Consider the following 26,848-nt stretch of genomic DNA (forward strand, 5'->3'; position numbering starts at 1 on the left):
TCTACAACTATTAAATGTAACTCCATTAAATTAAGACTGGAGTTACAGTTCTAACTGAGGAGGTGGAATAACACAGACTTCCAGAAAGCCTACTTCCTTGGCAAGTCAGTCTGTGGCTTGGGGTGAGCCCAATAATGTAATTTGCAGAAGGGGAAGTAAAAGCATTTGTTCAAATGGATAGTTAAACCATTTGAAGCTGTGGCTGTCGGCAATAAAGCACTGATTAAGTGGTGATGGACACCAAAAATAATATAGTCCCTCAAATAGCATTTGTCTTTTGTCACTTTGCAGGGAGCCACCATGTCACCATTTCTTCGAATTGGTTTATCCAACTTTGACTGTGGGTCCTGCCAGCCATGTCAAGGAGAGGCCGTTAACCCTTACTGCGCTGTGCTTGTCAAAGAATATGTCGAATCAGGTAAGCTTGAGTGGGTCTTCCAGGAACCGGAGGGGAGGAAGATCCTCTATGAACTATGAAGCAAGGCCTTTCCCGGTCTTTGAGATCATCTTGTTCAACCTAATTTCCAATCCAGGAAACTGATGCCTGGGGAAGCCAAGTACTTCCTCAAGGGCACGTGGCCTTAGTGATCACCTTTGAACCAGACCCGGGTCTCCTGCCTTGTGTTCTATTTCACTGGACCATTTTCCCACATAAACAAAGGAAGCAAAGGAAAGGAGAAATGGATTTGAGGACATTATGTGAGGAGTTAACGGGGAAGAAAAATCTAGTGAGCTAAAGTAGAACATGGGACCTATATTGTAAAGCCTGGCTGTTTTCCATGATTATAGATTAAGTCTGCATAATCTTAGAATTAGCTCTAAAGACGGCTTACTGTTTCTTTGGCTAAGCTTCGATGAATGTTACAAAAAATATGTAATTAACCATTAGAATCTAAATTTCAGAAAACTTACTTTTTTATGTGTTAAGACCCGGAATCAGTAAAATAATAGTCAATGTTTTGTCCAATTTAAATGTAGATAGGCAGTTCATAGTGAGGGAGTTGTGACAGTCTTCCAAAATTCCTTTCATGGGTTTAGATCATTCAGTTAAAATAATCCTATTCTGTCTGGAATCTCTCCATAGTCACTTCCACTGGTTTCCATTCACCTTCTCCCTGTCCCTGTATTTTAAGATTCTTAGGGACCTTCCAAAGGAAACGAGGAAGTTTACATCCCAAGGTTTTCCCCAACCCCACTACCTTCCTTATTTCCTTTTTTAACGAAAGAAACATTCAAACCTGTGAAGAATTTTTGTTAGTTTATTTGAGCCAAACTGTTCCGGGAAGCAAAATCTCAATGGATTGAGATAATGCTCTGGAGGGTGGCAGTTTTGCATCTTATTTTATACATTACAATCAAGAGAGATGACGCAAGTGGGTTACAGAAATCCATTGGTGACAGAAGGGGGAGAACCTATGAGATTGCATGAAAAGTAAAATGATAGACACATATATCTTTTAGATAGGTGGGTACAGGATAGTTAACAGTCAACAATTAACATGATAAAACAATGAGAGGATTTATGGTCTCTGCCCTGGTGCACTGGTTGTGCCCTGTGGGGTCTGGAATGTCAGTTACCCTGACATTCCAATGAGATGTTGTCATAGATGCAAAAGACAATAGTCTTAGTTAAGGTAAAAATTGACCTTTGTCAGGGAAGATGCTGGCCTAGGACATGACTACCCACCATAAACTGTCTTTAGTTTAAAAAGTTTTAATTTCCACCTGCCGGATTGGCTCAGTGGTTGAGGGTCGACCCATGAACCAGGTGGTCACAGTTCGATTCCCAGTCAGGGCGCATGCCTGGGTTTTGGGCATAATCCCCAGTGGGGAGCGTGCAAGAGGCAGCCAATCAATGATTCTCTCTTATCATTTATGTTTCTATCTCTCTCTCCCTCTTCCTTCCTCTCTCTGAAATCAATTTTAAAAAAACACATTTCAAAACAAAAGTTTTAATTTCAGGCCATCCTTCGTGGTTATTTTAGGTCTCTGAGTTTGCAAGGCCGCCATGCAGGCTTCCCCTGAGCTAGTGAGATTAGCATGTGGCCCCTTCTTGTCCACACTTTCCATACACTTCTTATTTCAGCAGACGCTTTATAGAGAGTAGGGTTACCCCGTGCAGGTTTGCGGTGACCATAGGAGCCAGCACAATTCATTTACATAAGAAGTATTGATGGGGTGCTCACTGTGCACTGGGACAGAGAAAGTACCCTTGCTATCCTAACAGAGTAAGACAGACAGTATACAAAAATAGTTATGTGAAGTGAAGGAAAACAAAGCAGGAAAGGGGACAGAGAAGGGACGGAGACACATGTTATTTTATACAGGGTGGTCCTGCAAAGTCCTCTAAGGGGGTAACATTTACAGGTGCAAGGGAAACCTGATGCCACATGTAAGAACCTCCAGCTAGATGCTGCCGACTCAGGATCCTAGGGTTCCCTCTTGGCTTTTCCCTCCCTTAAAAGACTTGGCCTCCCTGTAGACTTCACTCTTCCTGCCCCTGTGAGTGCAACACAGCTGAGCAGACCTTCTGTACCATCCTGAGTTCCCTTCTGACTGGATTTCTCTCCTGTTTAAAGTGAGAATGCCACTTGCTCCCAATCTGAAACTTTTCAAATGTCACAGAAATCTTTGAAGTGTAAAATGTCTGGGTTTTTCAAAGCCGCTTTGGACTTAATGGGTCTCCTGGATCTCAGTTCTCTTTACAACCACAGGTCTCCCTGACATTTGCCTCCTAAGAGCTTTTTTCTCTCCTCCTTTTGGCCTTGCCTTTGAACTTGGTCTAATCAGCCATGTGGATCAAGACCTTGTCAGAAAAGAAGACAACTTTGTTTTTCCAAAAGGTTAGCCGGTGGAGTTTGAAGGGTTTTGTATTTTATTTTGTTTGGGGTTGTTCTGAAAAGAAATCTCTTTAAACATTATCATTCAAGCATTACTTCTATAGAATTTAGAATCCCACACTCAACCTTGGGGATGTGAGGCTGCCTTTTCCATGATGAGTCAACAGAATAGGGACAAAAGGGACATGGTGCTGTGGGTCTGGGAGCCTTTGAAAAAGTGATGAAACTCACTATAACTAGCCAGGATCCTGAGTTCTGGTGTTCTTTTTAGGTGATTACAAACCTAGTGGTGAAAAATGCCTCACCGTGGGAACTTCTGTCCTCTGTTAGGTGTGGAGAAAGGTTATGGTTGAAAAGAATTATAAGAAGGAAGGGCTTCAAGTCCATGGAAGTAAAATGTTACTGTGATCGTTAATATTGCCATTGTTTGTTTTTAAGTCCAATTTCCAGTTCAATTTCTTTTTTCCTCCCAATATTATTATTCAGGTTTAGTGTTTGTTTTTTTTAAATATCTATTTTCAACATTCCTCACATGATTTTTTCACCCACATATAAGCAAACCTTAAAACGCCATGTGATGAAATGGATGATGAAAGAGCCGAAGACTCCCATGAGTGAGAACTATTCCCAGGCCTCAATCATGACTTTGTCAGCAGCAGAACGGGGCAGAGCAGCAATGTCAACCACCCCACCCTTTTTAACTCTGTCTACATTATCTTTGAAAGGAAAGAAGGCATCAGAGCTGATAGAAAGGACACTAAGTTTGTCAACCCATTTCTTCTCCTCTGCCTCGGTTAACAATCCAGGGTCTTCCTCTAGCAGTGCCTTCCACTTCACTAAATCTTTGTCCTCGCTGATGGTTCCACTAACACACTAATCGATGTCATTGGCAATGTCTGCTCTCTTCACTCCACTAGTTAAATCCCTTTTAGGCAAGCAATAAAAATACACCCCTTCCTATTCTACCCTGATCATTATCAGTTCATACCTCTAATAACAATGTTTGCCTAAAATTTGAAGTTTCAGCTTATGCACATCCTGGCATACCTCCCAAACAATTTAGCAAATGCTAATGCCAGTTCCGTTCCAGCTAGTGCATTGGAGAGAAAGGATCATCAGGAATCAGAAGTGCTTTGTTTCCCTGCTTTAAACGGATTTTACCTTTTGTTTAATCAACATCTCTGAATTGCTAAATCTGCTACTTAATGTGCTTATTATCACAAGAAACAAACACTCAAATGTGTACAGCTGTAGTTTTCTGCTTCTGAAATGATTAAAGAACAGCTCCTACAGAAATCCAGTCTGGATGAAACATACGACAACACTGCTTAAACTCCCACTGGTCAACTCTCCCTATCACCCCGTGGCTCGGGGGCGGTTTTCCTAAACCCCCATCATCCTGACCACATTCTTGTTAGAATCATTTCCAGGACTCCCACCGGCCTGCTCTTCCTCTGCAGGTCTATAGCCTGCTCCACTGACTCGCTGCCAGGAGGAAAGCCCCCACCCTCTCTGAGTTACTTGTCACCTTTTGTTTAGGGTGCATGACGCATGGTTCAGGTAAAATGTGTCCTCGCTTGAGAATTAGAGAAGGAAATAATGGCTCATTCTGTTTGAAAGGTTTTGCATCTCACGGTCAAGAATGGGGTCTAACCCACTCTGCCCTCCCAAGTATACGAGGCTTGGCACCTGCGTTCCTCTATCTGCTCCTGTGTTCACACTCAAAGTGAAGCAACTGTTGAATAGGAAAAGAACTCTGCCACTTTGAGCCTTTATCAGGTTTTTGTTGCCTAAATTATCCAGATTAACTTTTACGTTTCAATCCATTACCTTGCGTGCAGACCTCGGAACTGTCTCATTCTGCCCTATATTCGCTGTAATTGTTTTACATCTTATTTTTGTCTTCCCAACAGAATTATATATTGTAGAGCAGACAGAATGAGCACCCCTGCTGAGTTGAACTGAGTTTTCCCAGAGCTGGCTAAAGGAGTAACGAGACCGTATCTTTCTGTTCCTAGAGAATGGGCAGATGTACATCCAGAAAAAGCCAACCATGTACCCGCCCTGGGACAGCACATTCGATGCCCACATCAACAAGGGAAGAGTAATGCAGATCATTGTGAAGGGCAAAAATGTGGACCTAATATCTGAAACTACTGTTGAGCTCTACTCCCTGGCTGAGAGATGCAGGAAGAACAATGGGAAGACAGAAATATGGGTAAATATCTGAGCCATGAGCCTTATTTAAAGTGTATGTACCAGTAAGTGATAAGTACAATATTAGCTCAAGTCTAGCTCAAAATGTCAATGTCATCCTAAAATTATGATACACTCACCTTGTGTAAACAGACCCCTACCACTTACTCGTTGGTGACTTGATAATGACAGTGATTATCCACTGTGGACTATAGAGCATATTGATATTCAAATCTCTTTGATTCCTATGTAAGGTGAAGCACGTCTCTTGGGCTATGAACAACTGTTATTGATTTATAACTAAAAGTAAGCTCAGAGATATCACAAAAGCCCCCTAATTGAGGAGCATAACTATCATCTATTTATCGAGATAACACAGATATCATCTTTTTCTTATGTTTATTTTTTTATTGATTTCAGAGAAGAAGGGAGAGAGAGATAGAAACAGCAATGATGAGAGAGAATCATCAATTGGCTGCCTCCTGCACACCCCCTACAGGGGATTAAACCCAAAACCCAAGCACATGCCCTGACCAGGAATCAAACCATGACTTCCAGGTTCATAGGTGGATGCTCAACTACTGAGCTATACTGGGCTGGGCAATACATAAATATCTTGATAAGATATAAGATAGATAAGATGATAGATAAGTGAGAGAACAGAGAAAAGATCTATGTAATGTTTGGTCTCCATGCTCTGCCAATCCTTATAAATTTTTTTTAGCTATAACCTATTTACTTAGCTTACTTTGTACTAAAAAGTACATCATACACAATCCATATTACTACATCAAGTTTTTGAAAACTTTTCTAACTGTTTTGTTACCAAATGTTTAGAAATGTTAAAGGGAAGAATAAAATATGAAAGCATAAAAAATTCTAGTGACAATTTCTGGGGCCCACTAAATGAAAGTATTTATATACCAGTAAAAACTGCTTTTAAATCATCAGAAACCCAGAAAATGTTATCAATGTTTATGTCATTTATGCAAAAGGAGAGAATCTTACCTTTCTGCTTCCAACTTCCTATAACGTGGATTTTTAATAACTCCACCCAAAAGCTTTTCAAGTCACATGATTCAAAATGGAAATGAGAATGATATAAACCTAAAAACTAGATTTTTGTGTCAGTTTTGTATTTTTCACCTCAAAAAATTCAGTACTTTTTAGGGCAGTGTATATTTATATAAATCTTTGCTTGTGTTACTAAAGTAATCTTGAAAAATAAGCATATACCAAGATTTTTAATTTTTTTAAAAAATGTTTAGATGTGCTCAGATCATTTAGTTCAGCAGTATCAATTGAGCACTTCCAAGTTCAGCTTGGGGAAAGAATCATGCAAACAGGACTCTTCCTGGGTAGCTAGTTAGGCAAGTAGAATAATAATGTCACAGATGTGTGCCCCAGTGCGAAAGGGTAAGTGAGGGGGCGAGGCTGTAGCTGGGCCTGAAGCAGGGGAGCAATAGGCTAGGGTAGGAGAAATTAACTAGAGAAAGTTTTCCCCCCTTCCCACTTACTTTCTGCTTTCTGCCTCATTAAAAAAAGAGTCCCCAAATCCCTAATTTTTAAAAGTAGTGTGTTATTTGACATCCTTCTCAAATAATGAAAAGATGACTAATTATTTAATTCTTTTGTTAAGCTTCACTGGTAAACAGGTTGCTTTTCTATTTATATCTCAAAGTTGCGTTTGATTTCTTTCCTTAGTTTTTTCCTGATTTTATTCTTATCAGACTTTCTCCCCCCCCACTCCTTTTTTTTTATCCATGATTGTTTTGACATAACCCTTGAGGACATTCAGGTCTTCATTTAACTAGCAACCTTTTTACATTTTCCAGCTTCTTTCTTTTAAAGCTATTTTTTTTCTTCTCTTTTTTAAATATATCTTCATTGATTTCAGAGAGAGGAAGAGAGAGGAAGAGAGAGAGAGATAGAAACATCAATGATGAGAGAGTCGTTAATAAGTTGCCTCCTGCACCCCCCCTCCCCCCCCCCCGGCCGATCAAGCCCACGACCCAGGCATTGAACCATGATCTCCTGGATCATAGGTCAACACTCAACCTCTGAGCCACGCCTCACCGGGCTTAAGGCTATTTCTTGGTTGGCTTTTATTTATAGTGTTTAAGTGCCAACAGGTTGGTTTAGACTTATATTTTCCCATGCGTCTACTGAATTCTGCTTTCTTAAAATTAACTTCTCTATTTAAAAAAAATTATTTTCTCAAAGCTACCTTTCACCCCCACAGACACCATTATCCAATTTCTAAACCCCCCATGGAGGCTTGCCTCTTGCTTTCCCAAGGGTTTTGCCCATTGTGCAGTTACCTATTATTCGCTCTCAGAAATGGGATGAACTATGACTTTTATGGACACTGTTTTGCCAGCAGCTAACAGATTTAACTGCCTCCATCACCACTAAGTTCTGACTATTGATCACTCTGGTCACCTAGTACCAATCTTCTCCCCTTTGGGATGAGCCCTTTGTCTCCTGCTCCTCTAGCTCCATCTTTGTGTCCATCTTTATTACATATTCCACAAACCAGAGAACAGTGGTGTACATATTTGATGGCAAAAGCATTCTCTTTTCATTAATCTATTTAAGCTTGCAGGAGAATCTATAGTTGACCAAGCAGCACAGGCTTATTTTACCATAAAATTCTAATAATAGTGATGCTGTTACATAAGTATCAGTTCTTCAGAGATCTCTGAAGGTTTAGTGACTTGCACAAGGTCACACAGCCAGTAAATTATTTAGCCACAATTCAAATTCAATCCTGGCTTCAACCAGACACTTCTTACTATTTCCCAGTTATTCTAGTTAACTCATGGATGTAATTATCAATAATGACCTTTAACTCACCTTCATATTCTTTTTGGCATATTAACAATATAGTGTTATGGTTTAGCATATTAGCAGTGGTTGTCAGGTTATCTTGGATTTGACATTTTTTCCATTATGTCATATCACGAGATATCCGGCATCACGCCTTAAAATGCCACTTTGTTCTAGTCTCTTCTACATAATGGTACTGAAATATATTATTTTATCCTTTCTTGAACCAATTGAATTAAAATTTCCCTTAGATTATCCAGCACTTTCCCAAGGAAAAAGTCTCTCCTTGTGCAAGAAAAGGCCACTCCCATTCCATACCTTGATTAGCCTAGTCATGTGTGTGGAGGCACCCTCAGTAAAGGACTTATCTTTCCTTCCAAAGACCTACTTGTTCCCCATGTGAGTTAGTCCCAGGATCTGTGATCCTTTTGTCATATTTAAGATCTGAATCTGCCCCTTTGCAACTCCTCAGATAAGCAGCAGTGCGGGGCAAGAAAATCAATAGAATCTGTTTGGGAATTTTGTTTCTTATGGAAGTTTTGATCTCCAGGTAAAATTAATGAGTTGCTGAGGTGTCTTCATAAAAGAAAGGCTATATGCATGGATGCTGCACTATTATGATAATATGTATGAGTAAAATGAAAGGGAGCAATGCTTAGATTCTACTTAGGAAATCTGCTATCACCAAACTCATCAGTTATGATATTAACCTCAGCATTGTTTCACATTCTGATTAATATTCCTTTCCTTCTCTCAACCAGTTAGAGCTGAAACCTCAAGGCCGAATGCTAATGAACGCAAGATACTTCTTGGAAATGAGTGGCAAGTGACATTTCTTCTTCCTGTTGGGGGTGAGGAGGGCATGTCCCTCTCCTGTTGTGCAATTCATTGGACTTTTGTAAAGCATAGAAAAGAATTAGGAGAAAATGGAAGCCCAAGGAACGTTCTTAAAACTTTCAGTGGTGCTCAAGCATTAGTTGAAAACACACTATCTGGGTGAGAGAATCATAAAAATATAAAACATTTATAGCATTAGTTATTTAATTGTGTGGACTCATATATCCAGTGCTCTTATAGCCTGTCTTTATTTTAGTTTGGGAATTTAATGTACATTCAAAAGGCTCTGTTTATGTGCCTCAACACTGTCTGTGTGTAAATGATGTGATATAACAACCTATCACATTATCAGTAGAATACAAAATAAATATGAGAGCAATAAATATTTTCCATAACGCTAGTGGCAAAATATTAATGGCTTCAAGTTAGTTACTTCAAATCCTTTTAGGAACAAGGGAGGAAAATGCATTGCTAAAGAGTTTCAGTTCCATGTAACAAACATTGGTCACAGAAGTTACATTCATGAGTGTGTGCTTGGTGCCTGTGACGGCCTGTCAGTTCCTCCTATTGCATTTATATTCTGTGGTCAAAGTGCAATTTAAAGGAATTAAATGCTACTACTCATAAAATTCTAAACCTCAGAATGGATATGTGAACTTACTGATACTAAACTGATTTAATTATTTTCTAAATTGGTTTTACTACCAAGAAACAAGTTTTAATTTACAGAATTTTGGTGCTTTTGGGGTTTTTGCTTCACACATACAATTCCTTTGGGTTCAGATTCAAACAAATACAATGGAAAAAACATATTATGGGGTAATCATGTAAAATGGGACACTCACCAGATATTTAATGCTATTGGGACTTTAGGCATGGTGATATTGTAGTTATATTTTTAAAGGGCCCTGATCTTTAAAATACATACTCAAGTGTTTATAATAAAATAATACCAGGAATTTGTTTGAAATAACCCATTGGCACAGGGTGGGGGAGTGGATTGGGTATGTTAGGGGAGTGGCCATGGATTGGAAATTGTTGAAGCTGGATGATAGCTACTGGGAAATTGATTACAGTATTTGCTCAACTTTGTATATCTTTGAAATTTTCCATAATAAACCTTTTAAAAGAAGGAGAAGAAAAGCTCCTTAAGAAGTAGCAGTATAATCTGAACTTTTCTTTTATCCCTGGTGGCTCCAGATATAGAGAACATGTTATTATACTATTTTTGAGTCAGCCAAATGATAGTGATTTTGCATCAAAAGTGAGAGTACTGGACTAAATTATAATACCAATACTGTTTAATTCCTTGAGTAAGATAAAATATACTTCCCCTATGAGTTCATAACGTGGCCAAATGTAAATTGAAGAAAGTCCTCCATCTGAATGCAAGTGTTCCTGGTAAATGGTTTAAAGATCACTACTTTGAGAAAAAAATCCATGGATATCCATCCTACTGCTATGGAACTTCAATTTGTTCCATATGAGAATGAGAAAGCAAGTTCAGGTGGACCAAAAACAATGATATTTCACAAACAATAGTTACACAAGCCCAGGAAGATTTTTTTTAAATAAAATTTTGTAGTATTTAAATTTTTTTATACTAGGCCCAAATTGAGACCCCCTCTCTAAATTTTTCTGTATCAAAAAACCATAATTTTTAACAAGCAATATTATGGAATAACTCATCCCTAAAATTCCTTATTGATCACGAGAAGTATAAGATATCATTCAGTTAAGAATGTTTATTATTACATATAAGAAATTGTTTTCTGAAAGATTCCGAAAACCCAAACATAAGTTCTTACTCAGGGATCCTAAACCCAAATTGGAGCAGTGGTTCAGATTAAACAGTACAAGAATTAAATCCTAAACCATATAAATACAGGTTAACCAATGGGTTACCTTCATTCCAGAAAATTACACATGGGAGGCACTGAAGGATAGGCAGTGTTGAGATTTGCAAAGAAGAGGGAGTAATCTCTAGGAGGAAAAAAACAAAAACAAAACTGGGCTTGAGCAAAAATATGAATGGACAAAGGACTATGAGAAGATCAGTGTAGGTAGATCAGTGGGTCCCTGATAAAATCAGGATGAAGAGTCAAAGACAGATCTTGGAGGACATAGGAAGCCAGGCAAGAGGAACGTGACTTCGAGAAGTCACCAGCAAAGAGTCACAGTCACATTCTTGAGTAGGACATGACAACGATTAAAGCAGTAATTGGGGAAAATTGCTTGTGACAGAATGTGGGATATTTTGGGGAAAGGAAATAGACTGGATAGAGGGAGAGCCTGTAAAATTTCACTTTTGCAGTGGAGAGGTGGTAAGAATCTGGTCTAGGTGTGTGGTTATAGGAATGAAATAAATGAAGAGTCCAGCTGAAAATAAGAGCAAGATTGTTTGGCGCTGTAGATGAAAAGATATGCGCATTATAAGTACATAGTTAAGGTGCTTTGTAATTCTTTAAAAATGAAAGTTGAATGAAGGAAAAAGTTGATGACATCTCTTAAAATAGAGTAGAAAAATAATAGAAATGGTAGAAGTGGGAGATACAAGAAGGCAAATGAAGGGGGATAAGGATTTCAATCTTGGATAGCAGTTAAGATGATATCATGTCTCCTGCATCCCTCTTTAATGGAAGCTTCAATTCTCTTCTACTCTATAGGGAATTAAATGGTTCATTGCTCTCCACACACAACTCAGTCCATTCTTTATCTTTTAAAAATCCCCATTCCTTTATTTCTGTGCTAGAATCACGTTTTTTCTTCTCCCTTTGCTCTCCTCCCATTGTTCTTGGTAACTTCAATATCCACCATCACCATCTGACACACCCACTTCATATTTTTACACCTTCCTACACTATTCACTGTCCATTCAATAACTACAATCTTCATGTGAAATTCTCCACCCCAGTAAGGACTCAGTGTCAGATCTCTTTTTCTTTTTCTTTCTTTTTTTAAATCTTTATTGTTGAGAGCTGCAGATGTCCTCCCTTTTTTTACCCTCATTGCCCCCCTCCACCTGGCTCCAGCCTTGCCCCAGGCCTTCCCCACTCTATTATCTGTGTCCATGGGTAATGCATATATGCATGTAAGTTCTTTGATTAATCTCTTCCTGCCACCCTTGTCCCCTACCCTCTGAGATTCATCAGTCTGTTCCATGTTTCCATGCCTCTGGTTCTATTTTATTCATCAGTTTGTTTTGTTCATTAGATTCCTTCTTTGTTTATTTTAATTTTTAGATTCAATTCTTGATAGATATGTATTTATTGCCATTTTATTGTTCATATTTTTTTTCTTCTTCTTAAAGAAGGCCCTTCAACATTTTACATGATACTGGTTTGGTGGTGGTAAACTATTTTAGCTTTTTCTTGTCTGTAAAGCTCTTTATCTGACCTTCAATTCTAAATGATAGTTTTGTTGGGCAGAGTAATCTTGGTTGTAGGTCTTTGCTTTTCATCACTTTGAATATTTCTTGCCACTCCCTTCTGGCCTGCAAAGTTTTGTTGAGAAATCAGCTGACAGTCGTATGGGTACTCCCATGTAGTAACTAACTTTTCTTGCTGCTTTTAAGATTCTTTCTTTGTCTTTAACCTTTGGCATTTTAATTATGTGTCTTGGTGTGGGCCTCTTTGGATTCATCTTGTTTGGGACTCTCTGCGCTTCCTGGACTTGTATGTCTATTTCTTTCACCAGGTAGGGGAAGCTTTCTGTCATTATTTTTCAACTGGGTTTTTAATTTCTTGCCCCCCTCCTTCAACTTCTGGCACCCCCATGATGTGAATGTTGATATGCTTGAAGTTGCCCCAGAGGCTCCTTACATTATCTTCGTATTTTGGGATTCTTTTTTCTTTTGCTGTCTGACTAGGTATTTTTTGCTTCCTCATATTCCAATTGCTGATTGGATTCTCAGTGTCCTCTACTCTACTGTTGATTCCCTGTAAATTATTCTTTATTTCAGTTAGTGTATCCTCCATTTCTGACTGGTCCTTTTTCGTGTTGTTGATGTTCTGAGTTTCTTGAAATTCTCACTAAGTTCCTTGAAGTTCTCACTAAGCTTCTTGAAGTTCTCATTAAGTTCCTTGAGTATCCTTATAACCATTGTTTTGAACTCTTTGGTAGTTTGCTTGTTTCCACTTCATTTAGTTCCTTTTCTGCAGATTTATTCTCTTCTTTCATTTGTGACGTTTCTTTGTCTCCACATTTTGGCTGCTTCCCTGTGTTTATTTCTATGTATTAGGTAGAACTGCTATGTTTCCTGAAATTGGTAGAGTGGCCTTGTGTAGTAGGTGTCCTGTAGGGTCCAGTGGCTCAGCCTCCCCAGTCACCTGAGCTGGGCACTCTATGTGCTCCCCTGTGTGGGCTGTGTGCACTGTCCTGTTGTAGTTGAGCCTTGATCATTATTGGTGTCACTGGAGGAAATTACCCCTAGGCCAATCAGCTTTGAGGACCAGCTGCAACTACAGTGGAAGAGCTGATGTGCAGGAGATGCCCCTATGAAGCAGGACTTGCTTCAGTGGGGCTTTGGTGCTCACCAGGTCTGTCCCTTAAGTGTGTCGCTGGTGGATGTGGTAGGGTTGTAATCTGGCATGGTCGAAGCTGACCACTGGGGTGCACTGTCTCTGGGGCCTCCCAGGAGGTGCAAAATTAGCTACTACCTGTGCCCTGCCTGGAACCACCCAGCACGAACTACAAAGTGATCTGCAGATGGCTGCTACTTGTGTTGGTCTTAGGGGTGCCCAGGAAAGGCCCAGCTGTGAAACTTGGCAAGCTGCTGCTAGTTCCAGGCCCAGGGCCACTTATTGAGAGGTATGAGGCATGCTGAGGCCAGCTGCTGCTTGTTTGAGAGATTTTAGGAAAGTCTGAAGCCTGAGCCAGGACAGTCCATTCACATGGAAAAGCCACTGCAGACTGCTTGGGTGGGGCTGCAAATTGGGTTTGGTGGGGTCTCAGGGAATCACCAGGGCAGGGTAAACAGTGTGGGTCACGTTGATGGAGACTCAGATATGGTGCCTGCCAGTTGGCTCTGTGGTGGGGGAGGTCTCAGCAGAGGAACAGTGACCTCTGCCAGCATTTTTGTCTGGGAGAAAGCTACCCCCCAGTTCTTGCTCTGGTGCCAGACAATTTAGTTCCTCCTGTATGTCTCTGAATCTTTTCAAGCTGCTGCCCCAGCACTGGATCTCAGAGGGAGTGAGTCTGAGTAAGTCCATGTGTGGGCCCTTTAAGAGGAACTGCCTGGTTCTCCAGCTGCCTCTGTCACTCAGCCATAATCCCCACTGGTTTTTATAGCCCGGAGTTATAGAGATTTCTCTTCCCAGCACTGGGACCCTGGGATGATGGTTCTGGTGTGGGGCTGGACTCCTTGCCCCTCACAGGGGATCTCCACAGCCAAGATACCCCTCCTGATTAAAAACACACCACACGTGGGTGTTGGACCAGCCCATTCCACCCCTCCTACCAGTCTCAATGTGGTTTCTTCTTGAATTCTCTAGTTGTAGGGCTTCCATTCAGCCAGATTTCAGGCAGTTCTCAATGATGGTTGTTCTGTATTTTAGTTGTAATTTTGATGTGTTTGTGGGAGGAGGTAAGTACCCGTGTTTACCTATGCCACCGTCTTGGTTCCTCTCAGACCTCTTTTTCTTGGAGCTCATCCTCCTCTCCTGTCAATTCTGTCCTCTCTCTTACCCAATAAGTACTAGACTTTACCCTAATCTCATTTCTCTTTCACACCCATTTGTTAGTCACTTATGACATTAACTCCTAACCTAGCTTGGAGTCCATGACAAGCCCTTGCCAGTGCTCTGCTGTCATGAGCACCCTCTTCTTCCAAAGATGTTCTGATCTCTACACTGTGCATTTCTTCTCTCTTGCCCTATGCCTTTGACCATTTTTACCGGTAGCCTATTCCTTTTGTCTTCATTATCCTGGTTAATTATTGCTTCATCCACCCAGAAACCTGGAAGTAATTTTTATAGCCTTCTTTTCTTTCAGCCTCCCACATTAACCCATCAACAATTTCTGCCCATGCTGTCTACTTAGTATTTTCCAATTATATCCCCTGCTTACATTATCATTACCTTTTGCCAAATCCCACTTATTCTACATGGCTGCCAGAATAAACTATGTAAAACTCCATTCTAAATATGCCATGCCTCTGTTCCTCCCCGTGCCTCTGTCCCTGCCTGCAGCCTTTCAGTGTTTATAAATTATCTACAGGAAAATACTCAAACTGAGGTGACACTACACATCTTCTGGATGTGAGCAATGATGTTTTCTGCTTCATAGTGCACACATCCTGAGATACTCTATCTCTATACCCTTGCTCATTCTTTTTCACCTAGAGAGAATACTTTTTGCTTTTTTCCACCACACCTTTTCCCACACATTAATAGGAGTTAGTTATCCCTCAGAACCCAATTCAGAAAGTATCCCTGCTAGTACCTTTTTTGTCCCAACTTTCCTCTCTTTCTCACCTCCGCCTACCTCCACCTGCCTAGCTGGTGTAGTTTCCTCACCTCTGTGGTCCCATAGCATCCTTTGAATACTTCTGTTCTGACATTTACTACTTTCCTTGTGGACTCTAAATTCCTTGCAGGAAAGCAATGGTTGAACTAATCTTATTTGTCTCTTTAACTCCAGCACCAGATTCCATTCTAGGTACATAGGAGGTACTTAATTAATGTTTGTCGAACTGTTCAGTTGGACTCACCCTGATATTTAGAAATTCCTTTAATTTTCTCTTGATTTCCATAAGTGGCTATTCCAGACATTCCCGTACTCCTTAGTTTCTGAGGACATCTTATTCCTACTCTTGGAGTTTGGTCTGTCCCACATACAAGTGGGAGAGACTCCGTCTTCCCTCTGCCTCTGTACTTAAAATACAGTTGCTTCTTCCTGCATTCTCTTCTTGCTTTTCTGCCTCAGAGAAAGTCCCTCCCTCTTTTGGTCTCCTGCATCTAATTCTTAGCAGCTCTGTACCATCAATCATGCTTCCTCTCCAGCATCTTCAATTTTTCTCCTCTCTTTGGTTTCTAACTCATTGCAAAGGCATACTGAATTAAGCCATCTTCTCCTATCTTCAAAAGGATACCTTTTTAAAAAAATCTTTTTACCTCCATGAGTTTTTCTTTCCTCTCTTTCTTGGACACATTTCTTGAAAACGTTGTTTATATTTATTAGTCCCTGTTTATTCACTACTCCATCAATTCTTAAACCCTAAGAGCCTGGCTTATATTTTCACCAATGTGCTAAATGGCTTTCTCCAAGAGTGTGAATCCTCAAAACAAATTCCTGTTTCTTAGCCTTCAATTCCCTTGACATCTCTGTATAACTCAATGCTGAGAAACCCATTCTTTCTTGGCTAGCCCAATGTGATATTATTCAAGTTTTCCTCTTAATTTTTCAGCTGCCTTTTTGTGCTCTCTTTTGTAATTCCTTTTCCTACCATGTAAAACATATGGATGTACATATCTCCAAGTCTATTTCATACCATCCTATATACAGTTCTTTGTGTGAGTGCCTTGCCTCCCTGACTTAACTGTTAGCTACTCAAAGGTTACGGATAATATTTTATATTTCTTTAGAATGCTCAGCATAGTAATTTTCTCAGAGCTGCCAAGGAAACATTTGTGGTTGGATTGACTGCAAACAAGTGATAAATTAAACTAAAGAATATAAAATACATAACCAGACATATAAAACCTAATGAGCTTCTTTAAGCCAATAAATAAACAGAAGAGCAAATTGCTTTGGAAATAAATATAGTAAATACCAGAAGCATTCAGGAAATTCTGAGCTTTCATAAATTCACTCTCTTGTAATGACTGAAGTGGTTAGAGGACAAAGGATATCACAAGAAGTGGCAAGGGAACAAATTTATTTCTAGCACTTTCTTTTTTAAAAACCTCACAGTATTATAGTCTCATGCACAGGATACATATAATTTTTATAGTAATACAGTTAGAATTTGCAAAATAATTTCATTTCATCCCATGAACTTAAAAGTAATTTTATACTTTATTAATTTTATTTCACATCATTTCATCTGAACCAAAATAGAAATGAGTCGAATCTTACTGAACATGTCCTACTACCCAGTCATGAGTTGTAACTAGATCTCCACACTTACACCGGAGCTTGTGGAAGAAGGCAATAGCCTCAATGACCCTGACTTTAACCCCTCATTCACCAAGCATGAGTAATTTCCAATCCAGTTCCAAATACAAAGACCTAAATTGCCTAACCTTAAAGCATTAGGTAGTATTATGCCCTTATCTGTGGAACTCTTTACATGGTTATTGGGGATGCTCTTTTATCTGGGAGTCTGGAGTTGCTATAAAGCAAACTTGTGGACCACTGTACAGAAGACTTTAGCCCTAAAATGCATCCTGGGACTTGGCTGGATTCCTGGGGGAGAGATCTCCATCTACACAGCCCCACCTCTGTCTACTCAGTGTGTTTCTAAGCCTGGTCACTAACAGAGATATGGAAAATAAAGTACCTTAGCAGGGACATTTGCCCAAGTATGTTGTCAGAGCCCTGCCACTGCTTAGCCAGAATAGAAATAATTTAGTTTAAATATTAACTCTTTATATTTGTGAAATATGAGCCTCTTACGCTCAATAAACCTCCATTTTTTTGTATTTATAAAAATAAGAGGTAGAATGTGATCCAAGAATCTTCAAACTATTTATAATTATAATTCTAGAAGTTAAAATCATTAAATTCATTATCTTTATTTTAGTGATGATGATTATTTTTGTTATTTCTTTCTTGTTTACCATATTATCCTTTCTTGCATGTGATAGTTTTCATCATGCTGTTTAACTATGACTGCCTTGCTATTGTGTATTTTCTTTGGGCCTGGGATTCAGCCAGGGCATTACTGGTATTCTCAAAATTCTACCAGCCTTTTGGGAAGATGTCATCTGGGCATAAGGTGCGGTGGACAGTGACTACCTAAAGTACCTTCACCAATATCCAGAGCCCAGGGTGAACTGAAGAAAAGTGAATGTGATGGTTTGATGTAGATGACTAGGTAACATCCAGGATTACCTTGGCATTACAAAAAAAAATGTGGTGATTTATTAATTTCCAGCCCTTTCCACACTGACCAGTGTAGTCTGTAGCTGGTGCGTCTGATTACTGTGGACATCAGGGACCAAAACATAAATAACTCCCCAAGTTGTTTTTCCCTCACACACAAGTCTGGCCATCTCCCTCTAGTCTACTGTACTCTCTAACCAGATGTAAAGCTTCTTGGGACCTAAAAAAAAAAAAAAAGCCATTTCCAAGTTGCTGTCAATAACCACATCATTCTCTAGAATTACTGGCAGAAAAGTACTTACCACTTCCTGCCTTCTCTGGCTGACTCATCATTGACAGTGAATAGGAAAGGTTGTTAAATACCTTGAAAGTTCTTACCTCTGCTTTTAAAAATTGAAAGACAGTAACTCAGCACAGTCAAAGAATAGTGAAAGATTGAGCCAATAATTTAACCTCACTGTTTCAATCCTGTAATGTACCTGATGATAAATCTGTAAAGAAAAAAAGGCTTAGTACTGCATCAACCTTAATAAGTACTTGGGGTTTGACTGCTCTCAACGCCTGTCTAACTCCTTGCCCATCTCTGTCCCTTCCTCATCTCCCCAGCCTCCCCATCCAGCTGTGACAGCCTTATCACAGAACTTCACTTTGTCCCCTGTGCTCTTCTACAGACACGAAGGACATGAGTGAATTTGAGAATGAAGGCTTCTTTGCTTTGCATCACCGTCGAGGAGCCATCAAACAGGCCAAAGTCCATCATGTCAAGTGCCATGAGTTCACCGCCACCTTCTTCCCACAACCCACGTTCTGCTCTGTCTGCCATGAGTTCGTCTGGTACGGTGACTTGGCATTTCACTCCAAGCTTTAGGTTACGCATTTTGTCACATCCTTTTAACCCACCAGGCCTGGTATGCCCCACCTTAGGGGAGTGTGCCAGAATAAATACTATATGAGAGTTTTCAGTGGCCTCACCTGGATTGAGAAGGTTTAAAGGGTGTGATTCTATAAAAAATTTCATACCGTGGCTCCTGTGGAACAAGGAAGCCAGCTCCATCAGGAAAATGTGCCAAGAACTTTAGTTTCTGATGAAATGGGAGGCTGCTGGGGTAGGAAGGGAGGGATAGAGGAGGTAGCTATCTTTATTGTAAGCAGAGTTTTACAGCTGAAACTCCTACCACTTCGATATCCCAACTGTGCCAGCACTAATGTCTACAATAGGCAACAACTTTCCCATTAGAGCTAATGCATTTAGATGTTTATAGTGCTCTTGGGTGTTTTAACAGCCCTCGAACAGAGATTGGTTCAAGCCTCAGTAGCCACATAGCAAAAGCTCTGATAGAATGGAGACTTGAAACAACTCCTATCTCTCGTCTTGGGCTGCTCACTTCCTAACAGGGTGTTCTTCCCTTTGGACGACTGCAGAATCCATTCATTAGCAACCCCAGCTTAAGCAGGTCATCCAAGATCAAATAGACTTGTGGTGGATATCCATCAGCCTGTTTTCATCTAATGACCTGAACTTTCTTCCTGGTTTCTAGTGAGTGTCACTCAGGAGAGATACTCAGAAAGAGGAAATGAAATGTTGTTCAGATGTCTTTGCTGATTTATTCTGAGCTTAGTGAGATAATGATATTTTTAAGTGTAGGACATGGAAATTGCTACTAGGAGGAGCCCATGATGCATTTTCAGTCAGGCTCTTAACCTCCACCTGTTTGTTTGGAAAATATACAAATGAGAGGGCAGTCAATAATAGCTCCTCATTTATTTTATCATCAGACTTTTAGCAAAGCAGTTAAAATGAAAAACACATGTTAACACTCTAGGCAAATGACAGACCAAGGCTGATGAGAAAATGCTCTGTGATAGTAGGAAGCTATGAGATCTCACCACCTTTCAGATGTTTGTGGTGCTGCTGTTTGAACGTCCATATAAACCATAGCTGTGCTTTGTTGCAGGGGTCTGAACAAACAGGGCTACCAGTGTCGACGTAAGTAAAAAGGATTTCTGTCCTATTGCCATCATTCTTTTTCAGTTGTTCCTTCAATTCTGAAAATTTGAAGTTGCAATCATTTCTTTTCAGAATGTAATGCAGCAATTCACAAGAAGTGTATCGATAAAGTTATAGCCAAGTGCACAGGATCAGCTATCAATAGCCGAGAAACCATGGTGCGTATTTAGATTCTGTCTTTTCTGAAATATTACGACTTTACCCCGACATTAAATTTTACAGCACACTAATGCTTTTTAATAATGCCTGAACTTGAACCCTGAAGCTTATCAGTGATCTCCTAAAACCCTTTCCTCTTCAATCATTGTTACTGAGATCCAAGATTGGGATGTGAATTTAAAAAGCACAGTAAGAATTTTAGGGGCTCTGCCTTTTGCAGAAAAACATAATAGAAAGTGGCCAGAAAGCAGAGTTTTGATCAATTATGAGAACAACTCTTGTAGTGTCTACAGCTAGAAGTGACAGTTAAAGAGTAGAGTCAAATGACAATAAGATATAGATATAAGCATTTACATGGTTAGCAAGAGATGATAATAGATATATAATTCTTGTTTTAAGAGGCAAATAAGGATGCCTAAGTAACTTGGCTTAACCCCTCTAGAAGGGTCTGACTGTGCCATTGCAGCAAATGTTCATGGTGGGCAAGATGACAAGCAGTTTCCAGCAGTTGCCTGCTCCCACTGGCCCTCCCTCTTTAAACTGAGACCAAGATTCCCATCAGCTGGTCTCAGATCTACATCAGAACTGCTCAGGACTGATACATTTCAAGTCTGTAAATATAGACAGTGACCCCATTTAACCTAATTTAAGAAAAAGGGAAATGAATCGTCTGTGCTGAGAGATGCTTGCTACGGCATCTAAATCAATACAGGACCAAGGATGTCGGCAGCACTTTGAGCCTGAATGGCCCTGCGTGTAATCTTCTCAGAAAATATTTGCATAGTATGTTTCATTTTTTTAATGGGTGAAAATAAAGAAAACTCAAGGGGGGAAAAAGGCAAATATTTCTTTCAGAATGAACTTTGAGGTATTTAGTTGGAGGACAAGTTAGATTTTACTTCATAGGGGAGGGAAGCTGAGCTAGAAAGTCAGGCAGCCTTCCTTCTCCCACCCTTTCCTTCTTCATTCGACAAATATTTATTGGGTGTGTGACACGTGGAAGGTACTCTTCTATGTACCGTGTACAGCAGAGCACAAAACAGATGTGGTCCTGCCTTTGTGGACTTATCCATAAAGCTGGGGGAAACAGATCATTAACAAATAACTACGTATAGTTTCCATTTATATTAGGTACCATGAAAATAGCCAACTAGGTGCGATGATGGAGAAAAACCGAGTGGCCCTCTTAGCCTGAAGGTCAGGGACTCTCCTGAGGGAGGGGTGCTTAAGCTGAGAGCTGAAGGGTGAAAGGAGCCAGCTGTGTGAACAGCAGGAGGAAGGAGCCCCAGACAGGCTGAAAAGCTCCATGGGCGGAAAGAATCAGCATGTTCTAGGAACTGAAATGAAACCACATAACTGTAACAACAAGGGCAAGAATGGAACTCGAAGTTGAGGAACTTGGCAGGATGGGTTAGGGGTCTTCAGACTCTGGAAAAGAGGTTGGATTTTTTCCCCCCCAGCGGAAAGTCCAGTTTGTGACTGCTGTAGGGGAAATGGTGGGTTGAGATGTGAAAGTAAAAACCAGAGAGAATGGAGTCCCACCAGGGCAGAAGTGTGGTGACAGTGGAGACGGAGCAAAGTAAGCAGGTTTTTTAGGTGATTTTGATGTTCCAAGCAACTGTATTTGCCAGTAGACACAATGTGGAGAATGAAAGAGATGATGACTGGGTTTCTGTCCTGAGCAGTGGGGTAGATGGTAGAACCATGAGAATGTGAATAAGACTGGAAGGAGACCTCTGGAGGGAGAAATTAATATTTCAGTTTTTGACAACGTTAGTCTGAGATGCCTATGGACACCCAAGTGGAGTTATCAGACAAACAATTGTATATGAGCTTGGAATTCATATGGGCCAATGGACCAAATCTATAAATTTGGGAATGACTATCACTGGGGTAGAATTTGAAGCTGCCAAAGAGATTACTTAGTGAGAGAGTATAGGAAGAAGGGAGTATAGGGTCAATATTAACCCCAAAGGAATCTAAAATTAGATGTTAGGTAGAAGAGAAGGAGCTTGTGATAGAGACTGAGAACAAGAACTCAGAGAAGGCTCTTTATATTCTAATTGTGTATGAAAGGGTGGGTTAAGATGTTGAGAAAGATGAGGGCCACATGTAGATCTTTGAAGCCCTTGATCAGAGAAATTTCAGAGGATTTAGAGAGGCAGTCCCTTCATTGGCCAGTACTGGAAGATGGAAACAACCATGGAAATAACATGGAAACAACCTATGTTTTAATATTATCATGAAGATTAACCATGAAAGTGATCATTGAAGTAGATTAGTAGCTGGGGAGAGGTGAAACACAGGGGGTGGAAATATTCTCATAGCTAGGGAACGATGACAGATGGATGAAGCTGGAGAGAGGGACAATCAAAGCAGTGAGTCTTGGCAGGAGGGGAAGAAGTCCAAAGCACATGTGGAGAGGGTCTCTGATGGATGGATGAACATCCCATCAATTATAACAGGAAGGGAGGAAAAGATGGTTGCGGATGAAGGTAGGTTTGTAGATTTGGGGGCGGGCAGATAAGGGAGATCCTCTTGGACAACTTATATTCTCCATGAAGTCTGAGGATTGAAAAAAGGAAGAAAAGAAGGCAATGACTGGCTTTGAGGAGAAAAGATCTGTGAAAGGTTATTTTAGAGATGGGAAAGCAAGGGATAAGAGGAAAGCAGTAGGATTACTAAACACAGTTGGAAGTCCCTTTGAATTTGAAGGTGTGGTTTTCTCCAGCAAAGGGGCAGGTACAGAGAAAGCAAATTGATTGAGTTTTTCTTTTAAAATTTGGAGGGGGGATAATCTCATATTAAAGTGGCAGGTACAGAGAAAGCAAGTTGATTGAGTTTTTCCAGAGTAGAATTTCTTTTAAAATTTAGAAGGGGATAATCTCATATTAAAGTGATTCTACTAAGGCTCAAAGAGGTTAAAGTCATTTGTCTATGGTCAGCCACCTTTAAGTGGCAAAGCTGGGACTTAAATTCAGATCTCAATCTCCCAGACCAATGTTTTTGTTTGCTTAATACAAATTGCCACCTCCCAACTCACCCTCCTGCTCCCTTTACTTGATGCCTCAGCTTTCCTGGAGAATCACAAACTGTAAGCATGACTGTTAACCTCAAAGTTTAGTGTCCAATAGAAATAGAATGAGAGCCACAGTGTAATTTTAAATTTTCAAATAGCCACATTAAATAAGTAAAAAGCAATGGGTGAAATTACTCTTAAGATTATTTCTTATTTAACCCAATCAGCCCAAATAATATCATTTCAATATATAATCAGTATAAAAATTAATGAGATATTTTATATTATTTTTTCGTACAAAGTCTTCAAAAGCCAGTGTGCATTTTATCACCTTGCAAATATTCACTTGGCCCATGTGGCTAAGTAACTATCAAAGTGGAAAGTACAGATCTTCAGCTTTTCCCAAACATATCATAAACCATTTGGGTGTTCATGATTTAAAGTGGAAGCCTTCTAGTCTGGACCTTGACATTAATTGCTCATATTTACGTGGAAATGCTTATACAAAGTCAGTTTAGAAAGTTATTTATCTTGGTTGAAAATGGCTAGAGTAAGTGCTGGGCAACTTTTAAGCAATTCTAACTTACAACTTTTTAGCCATTTGTAAAGACACAAAGCTGACCAATAGCCAAAGCCGGAACATTAACTACATCACTTTAATGAATATGGCTTCGTTACTTTGCATGTTCCCAAACAAATTGTTTAATTAAAATCTTAGGCAAAGCCCGGCCAGGCGTGACTCAGTGGTTGAGCATTGCCGTAGGATTCAGGGGATCACGGTTTGATACCTGGTCAGGGCACATGCCTGGGTTGCGGGCTTGATTCCCCAGTCGGGAGCGTGCAGGAGGCAGCTGATCAATGATGACTCTCTCATCATTGATGTTTCAACTCTCTTTCTCCCTCTCCCTTCCTCTCTCTGAATCAATAAAGATATATTTTAAAAAATTTTTTAAACTTAGGCAGAGATTATAAGTCTTAAGTACATAAAAGTTTTTACGCTGCACAAGAATATTGCTATTCTTGCCAGGATTCAAACTGCCTGATTTTTTTGCTGTTGTTCATGAGGTAAGTTTGATTACCTCAAGGAGAGGAGTTAAACTCTGGGAAACTCTGTAAAAAAAAAAAAATCTGCAATATATCTACCACCAGCATTCCTCTCTCACTCCCCTCTCCCCATTCCCTAAAGCATACATTTATTTTAAGAGTGAGAAGAGTAATAGTGAGAGAGGACAGGTGCTGATTCTGATGGCCAGGCTATAGTTATCCCAGTTCAGTTGGCTGTGTGACCTAGACAAGTGTCTTGCCCTCTCAGTGCTTAATTGCCTCATCTGTCAAATGAGAATACTAATAGAGGCTACTTCAAATGGTGTTTTGAGGATTGCCTAAGATATCACATGTGTAAAAGATAACACACATGCCATATGTGTCCACAACACCTGGCAGAACCATCAGCTACCTCTGGCCTCCTAAGTTTATGTATAACAGGTGTGAAGTGCTTCACACTTCAGACCCTCACACTAATAAGCCCATGGCAATGTTGCTGTAGAGGAGTCATTACATAACATCTTCCAAAGGTTAAAGCACTAGTTCTGAGTTGAAAGAGAAAAGGAAATATTGTATTAAAATAACAAAGGAAGTGCAAGGTTTACTGAGCTCATCTAAATAAATAACCTAGTCCCCTCTTCCAGAAAAGTTAGTCAGACTGTGGGAATGCCTCAGACTGCAGCTGTCTACCTGCGGGTTACTTGATATGTGTATATCTCATGCTTGCCCCTTACCCCCAAAGAGCTAATGGCTGTCTGAGTTCTTTGGACAAGACTATAAAACTTGACAAGTAAAAATTGTGGTTTAAAATACGCATCGTTCCAATGTTTTTATTATTTTGCTAGTTATGCTAAAGTATCTGCTAAGACATATAAGCTGGGAACATACCATCATGTGGTCTCCTCTTCTTTCAGTTCCACAAGGAGAGATTCAAAATTGACATGCCGCATAGATTTAAAGTCTACAATTACAAAAGCCCAACCTTCTGCGAGCACTGTGGGACCCTGCTGTGGGGCCTGGCCAGGCAAGGACTGAAGTGTGATGGTGAGTCTGGCGGGAAATGAGTGTGGGCCCCCACAGAACACCTCCAGGAGGGGGAGTCACAGCTTCAATGAAGAGCGGGACAGGGGGAGGGAAGATGTGGCCACTGACCCCTCCAAGCAGCCTAGAGGAGCTCCATGATCCTGAACGAGAAATGACCAAGACAATAGTCCACTGCCGCTCCTTCTCTTACACCGCCCCTCCCACACACCTTAATCCTTGAACCCAGACAAGCACAAAATCACGCAGGTTAAATGTCAAGGCTCCTGGCCCGCTGCCCTCTGTTGTGCCTGGTCCTGGGGAGAAATGAAGGCAGCATTTCTCCTCTGACTGACGGCTTCCCTCTCCTGACCCACTGTCTCTCTGGGCCCGGCTCCTGACTCTGGCAGCTTCTGGGGAGCCCCCTCACCCTCCTTTGCATCACCAGTGAGGTTCTGTCTGTAGTCCCATTAAGGAGCAAGCTTGGCACCTGTGCTTGGCTGGTGGAAGGTCCTGCACAGAAGAATTCCGTGACTTAAGCTGAATGGAGAATCTATCACTCAAAATGCCCAGGGAGAGGCTGAGCCCAGCTCTGACTCTGACCTTTCCCCAAAGGCTGCCAGCCCAGCAGGGCCGGGGCCTGCAGCCTCCACTGGTCAACTTATTCAGACCAACCCTGAGAAAAAGCCAAAAGGGCTTTCCTGCTCTAAAACTCCAAGTTGCCAAGGCAATAACCTTTAGAAATGGAGATGCTATTACACCAAGACTAGAGGCTAGGGAGGAAAACCTTCCAACAGCAATGACAAAGAGCTCTGCCTTTTGAGTGGGGGGTGAGGGTGGGGATGGGGCCCAGATATGTTCAAAAAGGAGGGCTCCTGCTGTGGCAGAGACTCTTCTGCCTGAATTATTAACTAGAGAAGCCACTGTTCTTGGCAGCCCTACTTTATTTTATGTCACTGGCTAATGCGTGCCTTATCTTTTAAGTGACAGAGGTGCTGACTTTAGGTGAAAGATCACCTGCAGCAGCGTCCCCCTTCCTCATCCCAATTGCATTCACGTGTCTGGGGAGCCTGGCATGACATCTTAATGGAGGCAGGAGGGGTAGGTTTTTAAATCATTACCGAAGGCAAGACCCACATGCAGTCAAAGTTCACCTGAACAGTCCCTCCGTAGCCCACGAGTACTGCTGTATACTTTCTTCTCCTGTTCAAGATGCACGGGAGGGCCTGGCACTGTACAGAATATCTTTACAAGTTCACCGGCAAGAAGTAACCTCAGATACCCTAATTGTACACACAAGACATGAATAATCAGAGTCCCATCTGATGGCCTCCTGTTCTTATGAGGGTCTCACACTTCACATTTCCTTTCCCCAGAGCCTGGGCACCCCACCTACCCAGGCCGAGCAGGTCCCAGCATGTGATTATGCTCTGAGCTTAGAACTCCCACGAGGATTCTTGGCATTATTTCACGGCTCACACGCCTGCTTTGTTCTGTCCTTTTTAAATGTTCTTTCTCCTCCATTCCATTCTCTTTCCCCCCTAACCCCCCACACTTCCAGTAGCCTCCTCCCTCTTTTCTCTCATCCCCTCTCCTCTCCCCTTTCCTCCCTTCCCTCTCCTCCCCTGTATGTGTCCTCTGTTCTTGCTGCCAACACCCCAAAGTCCCTGCTGTCTCACCTCATGCCCTCATCTTTGTCACCTCCCACTCTTCCCTATGTCTCTTGTTCCCTGGTCTTTGCTGCACACTCCCTTTGTCTTGCTCTCTTATAAGCCACCTTCCTAAGTAGGGCCTCCCTTCATCCTGACCCGCCTGCTTTCTCTCTCCACTGTACTTCCCATGAAAATAGAC

General features: G+C 40.9%; 1 protein-coding gene across 1 annotated transcript in view; it reads left to right on the forward strand.

Moving 5' to 3' along the window:
* The first annotated feature begins 300 nt into the window (after positions 1-300).
* PRKCQ (protein kinase C theta) overlaps positions 301-26,848 on the forward strand; it is a 71,780-nt gene continuing 45,232 nt past the window's right edge. The window contains exons 1-7 of the mRNA XM_016219777.2: positions 301-418; positions 4,859-5,058; positions 8,627-8,687; positions 18,419-18,581; positions 19,703-19,734; positions 19,828-19,913; positions 24,892-25,021. Coding sequence (XP_016075263.2) covers positions 301-418; positions 4,859-5,058; positions 8,627-8,687; positions 18,419-18,581; positions 19,703-19,734; positions 19,828-19,913; positions 24,892-25,021 — 790 coding nt within the window. The remainder of the gene's footprint in view (positions 419-4,858; positions 5,059-8,626; positions 8,688-18,418; positions 18,582-19,702; positions 19,735-19,827; positions 19,914-24,891; positions 25,022-26,848) is intronic.

Source organism: Miniopterus natalensis, chromosome 1, assembly GCF_054644295.1.
Source record: "Miniopterus natalensis isolate mMinNat1 chromosome 1, mMinNat1.hap1, whole genome shotgun sequence".
In the NCBI taxonomy this organism is placed as follows: domain Eukaryota; kingdom Metazoa; phylum Chordata; class Mammalia; order Chiroptera; family Miniopteridae; genus Miniopterus; species Miniopterus natalensis.